Genomic DNA, 13,332 nt, shown 5'->3' on the forward strand with positions numbered 1-13,332 from the left:
GCAATTCACAAAGCACACTTTACCATAGGGTCTAGGTCAGTCTCCTAGTTACGAAGTTACTGATAAATTCAGGATATATGGTCCTGACTGACCAGATGCCAAACCCCTCGAATCTGCATAGTGCCTGGCACAGGAGGGTGTTTACTGTTTAATGAATAAATATACAATCTACTCATGAAAGAAGAAAGGAAGGAATGGGAGGAGGAAAGGAATGGAGGGGAGGGGAGAAGAGGGAAAAGAAAAGAGGAAGGAAGATGGAAGGAAGGAAGGAAGGAAGGAAAGAAAGAAGATACTAACCACTTTTGTTGGAGGAATAACAGTGTTAGCAGAGAAGGAGATTGAGTATCTGACCTTTAAACCCTATGTCAGTTCTCTGGATGTTATAGAAACACACACCATCAGGCTGCCTATTTCTGCTAAACGTGGAGTTTATTGGTATAGTTTGGTACAACTTTAGTCCTACCTTTCCCAATCCCAGGCATGTTAACAGTCCTTTAAAAAACATGCTATATTATTTTTGAAGAAAATAGTTCTAGTTGAACATGTTTAAAGAAATGCTAGAAAATTATTCCTATCAAAACATCCTCTTTCTGTGTCAGCTACTTGATTTCTAATGTAGTGCATACAATCTCATGTCAATGTGAATACACATCAACCAAGTATGGGCTTTCTCAAGTGATTTCTTTGCAGATGCCAAAAGGACATAGTCCTCAGGCTGTGTACAGAGAGGCCAAGGGGAATCTGTGTGCTCTGCCACATGTCCCTGGATCATCTCCCTCTTACAAGCAGTGTCCAGTCCTCGATTGACAATTGCAAAGGACCCAAATGGAGAGGGAGGTCTCTCAAGAACATAAGCACAGGGGACTGGACAGTTATGAAAAACTTCAATGACTGGCTGAGCCTTGAGGGACATCTTAGTTTGGCCCCAAGGAAGGTGACATTATGGTCTAGAAGCCGACATGGATGCCAGCGTAGAGGACTTCCCAGGCAGGTCAGGAGCAGGAGTGGCTGTATCACAGCAACCTCCCAAAGACATGCCACAGGTGTGAAGGGAGTTCAGAAGTGAGAGAGTGGACCTGGTCTGTCTCATACTGAGAGCTAAGGAAACAAGGACAGGAGGGAGTGGTCCTGTTCCTTGATTTCTCATCTATGTTTAGAGTTGGGTGAAGAGCCAGCTTTTAAGTGAACACAGCAGGTTTTGTGATGGGGATATTTAAAAAGAAGAAAGGAAAGAATAAGCTTGCCTGAAACTGAACACACTTTTGTGGCCAGGAGAGCTTAGTGCTGAGGTGTGAACCTTTCACCGCGCTCTCTGCTTGTCCATTTTAGACACTGATCTGGAGCATTAGCTCACCGCCAGACCCCACTGCAGGAGGTGCAAAGAGGCAAACTGAACTGCAGCCTGAAGTTTATTTGGCTATGTGAGCACTGTGCCAACATGTTGGCGTGATCACAGGAGGCTCAGAAGGTCTCAACAACTCAAGCAGCTGTTTGCTGCCAGGTGAGACAATCTCCCTGGGCACTCGGCAGCGTTCGGGTTCAGCAAGAAGCATCCACTTCCTCAAGGTTCCATGATCAGATCCAGGACTGTGAAGGGCAACAGAGAAGTCCATCTGCTCTGCATTTGGACACTGTGCTAGTTGACACAGTTCTTTGTGATTCTTCGACTTCTGTCCATCTGTCGGATGCTGTCTGTAACATTAATGGTGACTTCTTTTGCAGACATTCTCTTCCCATCTTTTTTAGCCTGTTGGAAAGTTTAAAATAGTGCACTGAGTTACTAGGAAATATCCAAAGGTCCTTGAATTTGCATTAATCACTTGAGGTTGTTACACATACACACACGCATATGTATGCACACACACAGAGAGGCAGGAAGGATGGCCCACAAGAACACATGTGTATATCCTCTGTTTCAGAGTCTCTCTGATGGATCTGTGATACTAACCCAAACCATAGGCATGGGTTGAATTATCAGATGAATGAATTGATTAGCTAAGGTCCATCAAAGGGCAATATGAAAGGTTTCATCCTGGCTTTGGAAGAGTGGTTAACGGTCTGAGCTCTGAAATCATACAGACTTTGGTTCCAACACTGATTATATAATTTAACTTTGGGCAAGTTTTTTCTAGTTCTTCTAGTGCTCATCTATAAAATGAAGAATAAACTTCATAAGGTTATTTTAAGGATTAAATAAGGTAATGCCTGTCACTAAACAAAAATGAAAAAAACACTTAAAAAGGATAGGCTTTCCCCTTCTAAGTGATCAATGATAAAAGTCCAGAATTAATATTAAATATTAAAGCATTAACTTAATTGTAGGTTCTTCCACTATCTGTGCCCAATTCCCACCTTCACTCTCTCCAAAGAGAAAACCACTTTGACTAGTGAGGGGCGAACTTTATGCCTTCCACTCAATGACTGTGCACTGGGAATGAGCAGGAGGTGAGCTTTGTAGGTTGTGTCCACCGTAGCTGGACTGCCCAATCCCCATCGCAGGGAGAACAGTCAGCAAACAGCCTCCAGCTGACCCTTCAAGGGTAGCCTCACCTGCAGAGAGCCTCCTTACCCATGCTCCTGCCCTTCCTGAGGTGGTACATAGAGGTGTGTACGTCATGGCCATGTGGACCCCAAACAGGTCAGCTCTTACAGACCACTTAGTGCCAGAGCTCTCCTGGGGCAGGGGCAGCTGAGCTGGTTTCAGCTAGTATCATGGCTCAGCTTCTCCCTCAGCTCTATCCTGCTTCCATCCCTTTGCACAGATGTCAACCCCAAGGGCACCTCCTAATAAACATCCTGCATGCTGAAATCTCACAGGCTGCTTCCTGGACACACATTCCATCTCAGATCTGCAGGGTAGCCCTCACGGTGTGAGCATCTTCCCATGCTGGGGGTTGAGAGATGCATGTTTTTCATACAACATGGCCCCTGAACATAAGCCAACTACTTCATCTGTAGCACACTCAGAGAAATGGTGAACTGTGGCACACTGGCTAAAAATAAATTGTTCTGTTGTATTTGTTAACAAACAAATATATGTAGGTTTCTATCATGTCACGTAAATCCTGTGTACCTGTGTGGCTGCTGGCGACACCCCACTCCATATTCCCTGGACTCAGGCAGAGCATCCCCACCTCCCCAGCTCTGGGTGTTGGCTGCTAACTGCTCCTGTGACACCCTCTGAATTGCTCTCATCTGATGGGAGCCACCTCCCCCAGGAATGCTGATAGGCTACACTCTAATTCCCGGAGAGGCCCATAGCCAATGACTATTAGGGAAACAAAAAGCTGGCCCTTTTGCCTCCAGGGGGTATAAATCTATGAGCCATGCATGCTCCAGAGCACCCCTGTGATTAGGCTGAAGCCGGACTGCAGCTGTTGAGTTGAGTTTTTGTATTTGCTGGACTTGGTCCCCTGCCCTGCCCTGCTTTCTCCACGGGCAGGTTTCACCTGAGAGTACATTTCTGTCACTTCCACAAGAATTCTTAGCTCAGGCTGTGCTTCTGGGGAATCTGACCTAAGATAATACTTTATGGGTGATGTGAGGGAAAAATGTCCAAGGATAATTCTGAGTGTGTGCCTTATCTGTTGATTTCACATGACAGGATTTCATTATTTTCCTCCTTGGGTGCCCAGTGCCCAGAGAGGTTCAGAAACAGAGTGGGCTCTCACCTTAACTGTAGCTGAATAAATGAGTAAGCTCGCTATTTTGTCAGTGGACTCCTGCTTTAACAACCAGTAGTTAGAGCTGGGTGGTGTGGCTCACGCCTGTAATCCTAACACACTGGGAGGCTGAGGTGGGAGGATTGCTTGAGTTCAGGAGTTCGAGACCAACCTGAGCAAGAGTAGGGCCTCTACAAAAGAAAAAAGAAAAAACTAGCCCCATGTTGTGGCAGGCACCTGTAGTCCCTGCTACTCCAGAGGCTGAACACAAGAGGATTGCTTGAGCCCAAGAGTTTGAGGTTGCTGTGAGCTATGGCACCATGGCACTTTACCAAGGGCCACTGAGTGAAAATGTGTCTTAAAAACAAAAACCAAAACAAAACAACTAGGAGGCAATACTGCTTAGGGGTCAATTCTAAGCCTGAACTGTCACCAAGGGCTAGGAAAGACTCTGAAGAGTTTATTTTTTCCCCAAATCAGAGCACTTATATAGAGTCTCACAATCTTCACACCATACATCTCCGATTATCTATCTACAACTCCTCCTGTGCTTTAAGGCATTGTATTCCCAAGAGTAGGTACTGGCCTTTCCACTTTACATGTGCTACCTTGTGTGTGCTAATCACTGACACACACAGAGGAAACAAAGGCAAAACGATTCTGTTTCCTAAAGAAAAGTGTGGCCGCTGTGTGTATGAGGCCAGTCCCATCCGCCTTCCACCTTGAGTGTTATTCCATAGAAGCTTCAAGGACTGAGGCAGGGGAAGGAAACACAGAACCCTTCTTTGAAATGAGCCAGATTGACAGCAGTATTCCCCTTAGAGTTCTGGGAAGTAGGAGAACTTTCCAGAATGGATGGAAATGTAAACTTTCCAAACTGCAGAAATGCTTTTCTTTAGAAAAGTTTCACAAAAGGTTATAAAGATGATACACACCAAATGCCTCTGTTCTCTATTTCAGTCTGCACTTCTAAGCTTTCACATCTAAGCAGAAATTCAGTAGTTGGCTATCCAACTTAGCTACTTAGCTACTGCTAAGTAAAGAGCCAAAGGCTACCAAATTCCTGGAACAGTCACAGAATAGATATGATTGTAATCCCAACCACAATATGGCAGTTTCTTAAATCTGTATATCACAGGTCTGCCCGCTGGAAATGTTCCAAGCACAAGCTTTGGAACCAGACAGACCTGGATTTAGAGCAAGCCTTTGCCAGGTAGCTGTGACAAGACACATTGCTTTAACCTTTGCATCTTACATTACCTGAAAAATGGGAAAATACTGCTTGCTTTTTAGGGTTTTTTTTTTTTTTTGAGAGAATTAAGTATATCACACAGGTGATCGATTTATACCTGTTTATCTGGGACTGACACATTGTAAAACTAAAAGTCCCACATCCCAGAAACCTTCTCAGGACCCAACAAACCAAGACGATTAGTCACCCCAATTATAGCTATTAACATCAACTTTATTTGCAAAAAGATGATGTCAGTTAAACATAGCATACTGAAATCTAAAACCTCATTCTACTGAAACTATGACTACTGCTTCTAAAGAGCAACAATGATAACAACTCTAAAAATGGAAACTTTACATCTTTTGTATTAACCTGGATGGAGTTGAAACACATTCTTCTCAGTAAAGTATCACAAGAATGGAAAAGGAAATATCCAGTGTACTCACTCAATACTAATATGAAGCCAGTAGATGATCTACTACACGCCCACACAAGAGAAAAACTGAATTCAATTCAAGTTGAGGGAAGGAGGGAGAGGGGAGAGGATAGGAGGGAGGGGGATTGGTGGGCACAATGTTAGGGTATATGGCATACCTCATGGGTGTGGGACACAATTATGACAGGGACTTTACCTAAAGAATGCAAACATTGTGACCTAATTGTCTAATATTAGTCTGAAATTAAAACTAAACAAATAAACAAATAACAAAAAAGACCCCCAAACAATAATAACTAAAAGATATGCTTTTGGATAAAGGACAAATTAGAGTTCTATACTCCAATTATGGACTCAGAAAGTACCACACTTTAAAGAAATCCACTTTCAAATAATTACACTGCATTAAATTTAGCAAATTAAACAATTGAGAATGACAACACAAATCAAACAATTAGAACAATAATGCATTTTCTTAGAAACCTTTTACCAGGCTCGCTGTCTATAGCTCAAGTGGCTAAGGCTCCAGCCACATACACCAGAACTCGCAGGTTCGAATCCAGTCTGGGCCTGCCAAACAACAATGACAACTACCACCAAAAAAATAGCTGGGCATTGTGGTGGGCACCTGTAGTCCCAGCTACTTGGGAGGCTGAGGTAAGAGAATGCTTAGGCCCAGGAGTTGGAGGTTGCTGTGAGCTGTCATGCCATGGCACTACGCAAAGCTATTGCTGTTTTTTTTCCTTCTTGAGACAGAAGGAAAAAGAAAGAAAGAAAACTTTTACCAAAGAGAACCTTTGAATCTGAGATATCAAGCAAAAGCATCCACCCCCTTGACAGCTGTTGAGGATATTCAGGAGGTTGGAAGTTGCCACAATCTAGTTGTAACTTGGAAACCTTAGATTCCAAGCCCAAATGAGAGGGCGAACAGAGATGATAAAGAGAACACAATGCCAGATATTTTCCCTAGAAATTCTGAGAAGTGAGCTTTTTTGCCCTCCTATGAGAAAAAAGCTATGTAAATACAAGGAACAATTCCGTCACTTTGTCCCGTGGTGGCTGTGACACTTGATACCACATAGTTTCCCCTCTGATGTAGTTTTCAGCTAGCCAAACCTTTTAAGATCCCATTCCCTTTTTTTAATGACAGGAAAAGAAAAAGTGTACTAGCTTCAGAAAACCTTCTGGTTCCCAGTTGGATGAGGGGAGAAGCCTATTTGGCACCTTTTCTGTGTGCAGCTGTCTGCTGATTCGATCCTTCCTCCACTTCTAATATTCTCCTTTGTGAGTTTTCTCACCATGGACTCTTGTTAATGGGCCACCTCTTGTTTCTCACCTAGTTTCACAGCTTTTCTATTCTTTCCTTGCTTTATTTTAATTTCTGAAGTTTTAGTGCCCTGTGAATCATTGATTATACTCCTCTTGGTACTGCCTCTTTAATTAAAAGTAATTTACTGGCTGCCATTTCTCAAGGGTAACCAGATTGACTGTGATAACTTCTTGGCAATCTCCAACCCAGATGGACTGGTCTCTCTTGGGGTTCAGAAGTCAATGAATGATCCAGCTGTTCCCCATGGGGGTGGGGACAGCCTGGCTGCTCCTCAGAGACCTGGATTCAAGACTGCAGCCTTTTCTTATGTTCTCCTAAAATGGAAATAGAGAGATGTCCTTGGCTTTGCCTGGACTCAATAAATATATCTATACCTGACATGGGACTTCATGAAACTTTTCATAGTTCTTTGCAGACACCAAAGAAAAGCAAGACTTACTGAGATCATGATTTATAATTTGTCCGTATAACTGGTATTTTTAAATCATTAAAGCAATACATAATTGTGATAAAAAGAAATTCACAGGATAGAGAAGGCCACAGTGAAAGGTAACACTTGCTCCCTGGCTGCTGGCTCCTGGCACCTTCCCCACAGGCAATCACGGCTAATAATTTCTTATGGAGAGTTGCAAGGGTTTTCTGGTATACACAAGCACAGGGCCCTATTATTCCCTGTCCCTAGACTCTTTACTTCCTAGCCTTTAACTACAGTTTGAAGAGAACGTTAATTTGTTTACCTATTTTCTAATTTTTCATCAGATTATAAACTTCAAGAAGGTAGGAACCTAGATTATTTTGTTTACTACAGTAGCCCCAGACTCTGACTTCCTGCCTATCACATAACAGATACTCAATAAATAATCTGATGATAAACACGTGTAAAGAAAGAAAGGGAGAGAAAAAAAAATCCCTGGGAATGGAAACTGTTTGCATTGTCCTGCCTAAATGTCCTTGAACTACCCTACAGGGTTTCAAGCATGTTCATGATTGATTGTTCCTTGCACCATCCCTGAGAGATAGGTGGGAACAGTGCTGTGTTCACTTTCCCAGTGAGGGAGCTGAAATCAACCAGGCTAATGCAATTTGCCCAAGGCCAATGTCAGTACAGGTGGTGAGTCTAACTAAAGATGGTGGCCCCAGGTCCCACATCCAGCCTCCCGCACTCTGCTGAAGCTCTCTCTATATTCTCCATCATGTTTCAAGTAATGGGGAGGAAGAACATGGGGTTTGGAGGCAGACAGACCTGGGTTTGAATTCTAACAGAGCCAAATCACTGCTTCCTGGGCTGTGTTGGCCAAATATCTAGTTTTGGAGCCTCTATTTTCCCAATTGAGGAATGATGCCACTTATCATTTGGAGTTGTAAGGGTTAAAGACGATGTCCTGCACATAGTAGGGACTCCGGAAACATTAGTTTCCTCCTCTCTTCCTTCCTCAAAGATTAAAGACCGGAGCTTTGTCAGCTGCAACTTGAGACATTTGACTTCTCAGTCAGGTCCTGTTAAAGCGACAAAGACAATAACAAACTTCTAGTTGTTCCCAAGTTCCATGAATTTGCTGCTGTTTTGTGAATTTTACAGCATCAGTGCAAGGTCAGTCAGGTGCTCTTCTAAGGGCCGGCTGATGTTGAAGGCGACATCAGGCCCTATTTCAGACAAAACCCTCCAGAATCCTGCTGGCCTAGAGAAAATTCCATGCAGACCCCTGCCCTGTGCCTCCGTCTCACTTAGACTCACTCAGCCTAGTTTTACCAAGTGCCAAACGGGATTGTTCTTTTTCAAGTTGAATCTCAGATAGAAGATCAATTGTACCCCATAATTGCATTAATGTACACAGTTATCATTTAATAATAATAAAAAAGATTAGGAAGGCAGCAGAACCTGCTTTGGAAAAGTAACTGAAGAAACAGTCATCATATGAAGGGGTTCAGAGCCAGGATGGGTGGGCTCCAAGCCACAGGAAACCTCAGGGACCACCTCCATCAACACATAGTTATCGAGTACCTGTCAGGTGCATAACCCTGAAGTGGGCACAGGGGTCAAGGGAAGAATATAAAGAAGAATAAGGAGGGCTCTGCCCTGAGAGCCTTTTCATGGGGTTTTCCTACAGACCCTTAGATGAATAGTGAATCTTGCAAATCTCTACAACAGGTAACAGCAAATAAATAGGTGCATATCCCTATGCTGCTAAGTTCCTTCCTTTTCCCCAGGCTTGCACCAGCCAGTGAGTACACCAAAATGCTCTTTTTTTTTTTTTTATTATTTCAAAATAGTAAGGGGGTACACATTTTCTGTTACATGGATGCCTCGTATAATGTCTGAGTGTGAACTCTCAGTGCGCCATCTTTGCACCTGTTAGCTGAAGTGTCCTCCAGCAGCTTTCCCGCCGTTGTCCCCACCGATTTCTTTTGTTCTCTCCCTCTAATCCTTGTTTTTGCTTTTCCAGGGAAGACTCATAGTTGCTTTCTCAACTCTGCCTTGATATATCTCATGTTACTGTGCCCAGAAGAAGCTCTGGGCTGATCAACCTTTTTTGATCAGGTTTCCCATCTCTGTGGGGCTCCCTCCCCCAGTCTTTTTTAGTGCCTGGGTGTAGGGGAAGGGCAGGAGGAGGAGGAAGCTCCTTAGCTGAGAATCAGTCCAGCTAATTCCCTTAGCATGGACTGGTCACTTTGCCAAAGATAATAAATTAACTCAAAAATATGCAGCTTCTGAAGGCATGAAGGCTCCTTGGGAAGGCAGCCATATATTCAGAGCTTTGTCTGCATAAAGCTGTATCCACATCTACATGTCTACCATAGTTCAGTACTTGAGGAGATAATTTTTTTTTTGCAGTTTTTCACTGGGGCTGGGTTTGAACCCGCCACCTCCAGTATATGGGCCAGTGCCCTATTCCTTTGAGCCACAGGCGCCGCCCTTGAGGAGATAATTTAGGAGGGGAAAAACCAAGAGTCCTAAGCCAAGGACACGGCACATTCAGGTTAGAGAGTACTGTTTGGAGGCCGCCCAGAGCTCCTGAACAAGTGACGAGCAGGACGAGACAGGCCACTGCAGACCTGCCTCTCGTGCTGTTTGTTTGGCTCTGGTAGGGAGCCAGAGGAAGGAGACCCAGCCAGTGGTGGATCAGACCCTGCAGAGTCAATAAGGCCCCAGATGATCGAGGAAATCAAGATGCAGTGGAGAAAGGGAAAGAGCTCCCCACCGAGACAGTCAGTTCCAGTTTGTGAAAGATCCTTTTTGCCACAATCTTTTTGCCAGTTAACACCTATTAACCCCAGGCATAAGGCAGGGGTTAGAGGGAAGTGAAAAAAGAAAGATACGATTTGTTGTTGAAGCCATGAAGTGAAGAAAGGCCCAGGGCACGAGCTGCTGCTGGTCACAGTCATCAGCGATATTAGGTGCCCCCCATCACCCTCCAGAAAACGCTTTGAACTGTGGGGTGGCATCTGTGTTAGATAGAGCAGTTGCTACCTCCTACTAATAACTATCCTCTTCCTATAAATGCTTTGCTTATTTATTCTATATTTTCTGAGTCCCCACCCTCACCCCATTAAAACTGGCAGTGGCTTCACAGCAAAAGCTATGCCTGCCTTTTCTGCTCCTGGCTTCTTGGCACTAGAACAGTGCCTGGCTGCTAGACAGCACTCCGTGAGCACTTGGTGACCGAATCTTAACAGTAGTTATAGGAACTGATGAGGAAAATTGCCAGGCCCAGAGAGGATTGCTTGAAACACACAAACTCGTTCTGTAAATCTGACTGGGAAACTGTAGCAGACCCGTGGATGAGGATGCATACTTCATGAAATGGAGACTTCTGGAGAAGGAAAGCTTTAAAAATATGCCAAAGAATGATGCACAAAGAGAACTCTGTGAAACACTAGTAGGTCATTTTGGGGGTGCACAGGAAGACTAGAAGAGGCAAATGCGTGCTGACTCAGCCAGATACTGAAAAAAAAAAAAAAAGTATGGAGTTTCGGCCCTGAGTAGAAGAGACACACTAGGAAGACAGTATATCAAAGGCCCAGGAGGGAACAGGAAGAAAACTATTTTCTTCAGGCAGATTTTAAGCAGTTGAGAGGCTATGAAATAGTTCTGCTGACAGAAGCTTTAATCAGAGCTGAACTTCCCTTGTAACTTACACCTTAGCCACCCTTAGATAGAAAACCTTCGCCTTGCCCTTTGAGAGACGCAGGATGTCTGGCGGCTGGTGAGGTCTCAGGATTTGAAGACCACTGATAAACTTCAGCAGTTGCCCAAACTCTGAAAACTGAAGTTATCTGCTCCCTGATTTTATTTTGGGAATAGTTACAATACAGCCATGTTCATTGATTTGTGAAAATAAAAGCTGCCTGGCCTGTGTATAGGTATGATCATCTGCTCAGTGTCCTATGTTGATCAGGCGTATGTGGTTGTCACTCTCCTGTGACACTGTTTCCACAGCTGCTGGAGCCCCATGGACATTGGCTCCAATCCAGTTATTATGTCCCCCAAACTCCCAGAGCATGTGTGTGTGTGTATGTGTATGTGTGGTGTGGAGGCGGGCTTTCCTTAGCTCCCTCTGAGTCTTAATTCTCATCTATAAACTAGAGACAATATCAACACGTTACCATTATGGTGAGGATTAAGTGAGATAACATAACAAAGTATTTAGTATGCGTTGTTGTACCTAGTGCAACATTGTATACAATAGTTGCTACCACAGGTCTTAGGAAGACACATTGAGTACAAAGTACTGGTTTTAAATTCTTCTCTTCCATAGCTAGAGCTCATCTCCTGCTGGTTAGAGTGTAAAGTGATATTACCACTTTGGAAAACCATTTGTCAAGATCCAAAGTCTAATATATCCCCATCCTATGAAACAGCAACTCCACTTCTAGGTAAGTACCCCAAAGAAGTGAATGTCTGCTGAAGGACACATACAAGAAGGTTAACAGCTATATTGTTCTCAATAGCCCCAAACTGGAAACAACCCAAATGTCTATCAAATAAAATGGTTAAATTGTGGTCAATTCATATAATGAAATATACATAACAATAAAAATGAGAAAATTATCTCAACTCACAACCGCTTGTATGATTTTCACAAAGATAATGTTGAGCAACAGAAGCCAGACACAAAAAGGCCCACACTGTATTATTCCATTTATAAGGATTTCAAAAATAAACCTAACTGATCTATAATGCTAGAAGTCAGAAGCGTGATTACAATGTGGGAGACGGATGGTGGCTGGGAAGAGCGCACCAGGGATTTCTGGGTTAGGGATAATGTTCTATGGCTTTATCTGCATGATGGTCCCATGGGGACATCAGCTCGCAAAAATTCATTCAACTTAAGACTTCCACATTTTCCATATGTATGTTACATGCAGCAGACTGCTTTACTGCTTCTAATTCTTGGCTCTCTTTCCACTTTGGATGGAGTAGGCCTTTCTGCTTTATGTGGGGCTTGTTCGTTTGACTTACTTTGCCCAGTAGGGTATTAGTTGGTATTGTAGGAGCAGAGATATGAACTGTGTTCAACTAGGCTAGTCTGTGCCATAGTCATGAGAAGAATAGACCCTAGAGAGCTGATGCTTTCTTGACCTGATTTCCAGAATAATATTAATGCACATGGAATAGACTGAGCCAGCCCTGGAGCCTGAAGCCAAAGTCAGGGTTAGCCCATTCACGGTGCAGCTGACCTGGAGAGGGGAAAGCAGTTGTTTCAACCACTAAATGTTGATGTGCTTTGTTATACACCATTATTGAGATAATAGCTGACTAAACCAAATTCTCCTAGAACAAAAGAACTTTAAAACCTCATGTTACCCCTTTCTGACAGCCACCTTTTTCTATTTAAGGTTTCTGACAACCATCTCCAGCACTTACATGGCCTTATTCATGTCACACAACCAAAGGAATCTCAGTTTCCTTGAGTATGAAATGGGGATGGTGCTTACTTCACATGTTCTTAGAAGGACTTAATGAGCCAGTAAACCTAAAAGCACTTTCTGAGCTGCTAAATATAGTTTTAGAGTGATGAATGATGGTGGCAGGAAATGAGATGGGGAAACAAGTGCATGGATCACACCACCCTCCAGGAAAGCTGCCTTCTTCCTACCACCGCCCGTTCTGGCTCAGAGTACAGGCACACGTGTGGGGAGGAGACTAGAGGACAAATGACAGGGCCTGCACTAGAGCAGTCACCAAGCTTCTGAACACAGTTCTGTGAGGCCCAGTCTGCCCTGGGAGACGACAACAATGACTGGGTCTCTAGGAGGCCAGACAAAGTGAACAACGCAGGACCCACGGTACAGGAAGGTCACCACTATCCCACAGTACAGGAGGGTCACCACCACCCCTCCTCTTTCCTTCTCCATGTCTGCGGAGCCACTGTTAGTGTTTTATTTAAGTGAGTTACAGCACCTAACTATCCCCTGTTACTCCTTCCTGCCATTGTTAAGTACACCTCCAGGAGCAGGCCCTTCTGCTCACTCGTTTTGGTGTTTTTTCCATTGTGTGGATAAAGAACCTGAGATTCTGAGAGACTAAATGATTTCTGTGAGGTCCTTAGTTAATGAGCTTTACAGGTGAATTTGCAACAAGTTTTTGGCCAAAGCTTAAAGAGGCAACTCATTGTTGTGAGCAAGAATTCCATCCCTAGATAATAAGTTATACCCTCAGAAAACAGAT

The 13,332-nt window shown here is 43.7% G+C and overlaps 1 protein-coding gene across 1 annotated transcript in view; it reads right to left on the reverse strand.

Moving 5' to 3' along the window:
• Positions 1-1,403: 1,403 nt before the first annotated feature.
• The window catches only part of BAALC (BAALC, MAP3K1 and KLF4 binding), a 79,366-nt gene continuing 67,437 nt past the window's right edge, over positions 1,404-13,332 (reverse strand). Inside the window, exon 3 of the mRNA XM_003782427.2 lies at positions 1,404-1,747. Coding sequence (XP_003782475.1) covers positions 1,637-1,747 — 111 coding nt within the window. The 3' untranslated portion in view covers positions 1,404-1,636. The remainder of the gene's footprint in view (positions 1,748-13,332) is intronic.

The sequence above is a fragment of the Otolemur garnettii genome, unplaced genomic scaffold (assembly GCF_000181295.1).
Source record: "Otolemur garnettii isolate 467f Iridium unplaced genomic scaffold, OtoGar3 scaffold00004, whole genome shotgun sequence".
NCBI classification, from domain to species: Eukaryota; Metazoa; Chordata; class Mammalia; order Primates; family Galagidae; genus Otolemur; species Otolemur garnettii.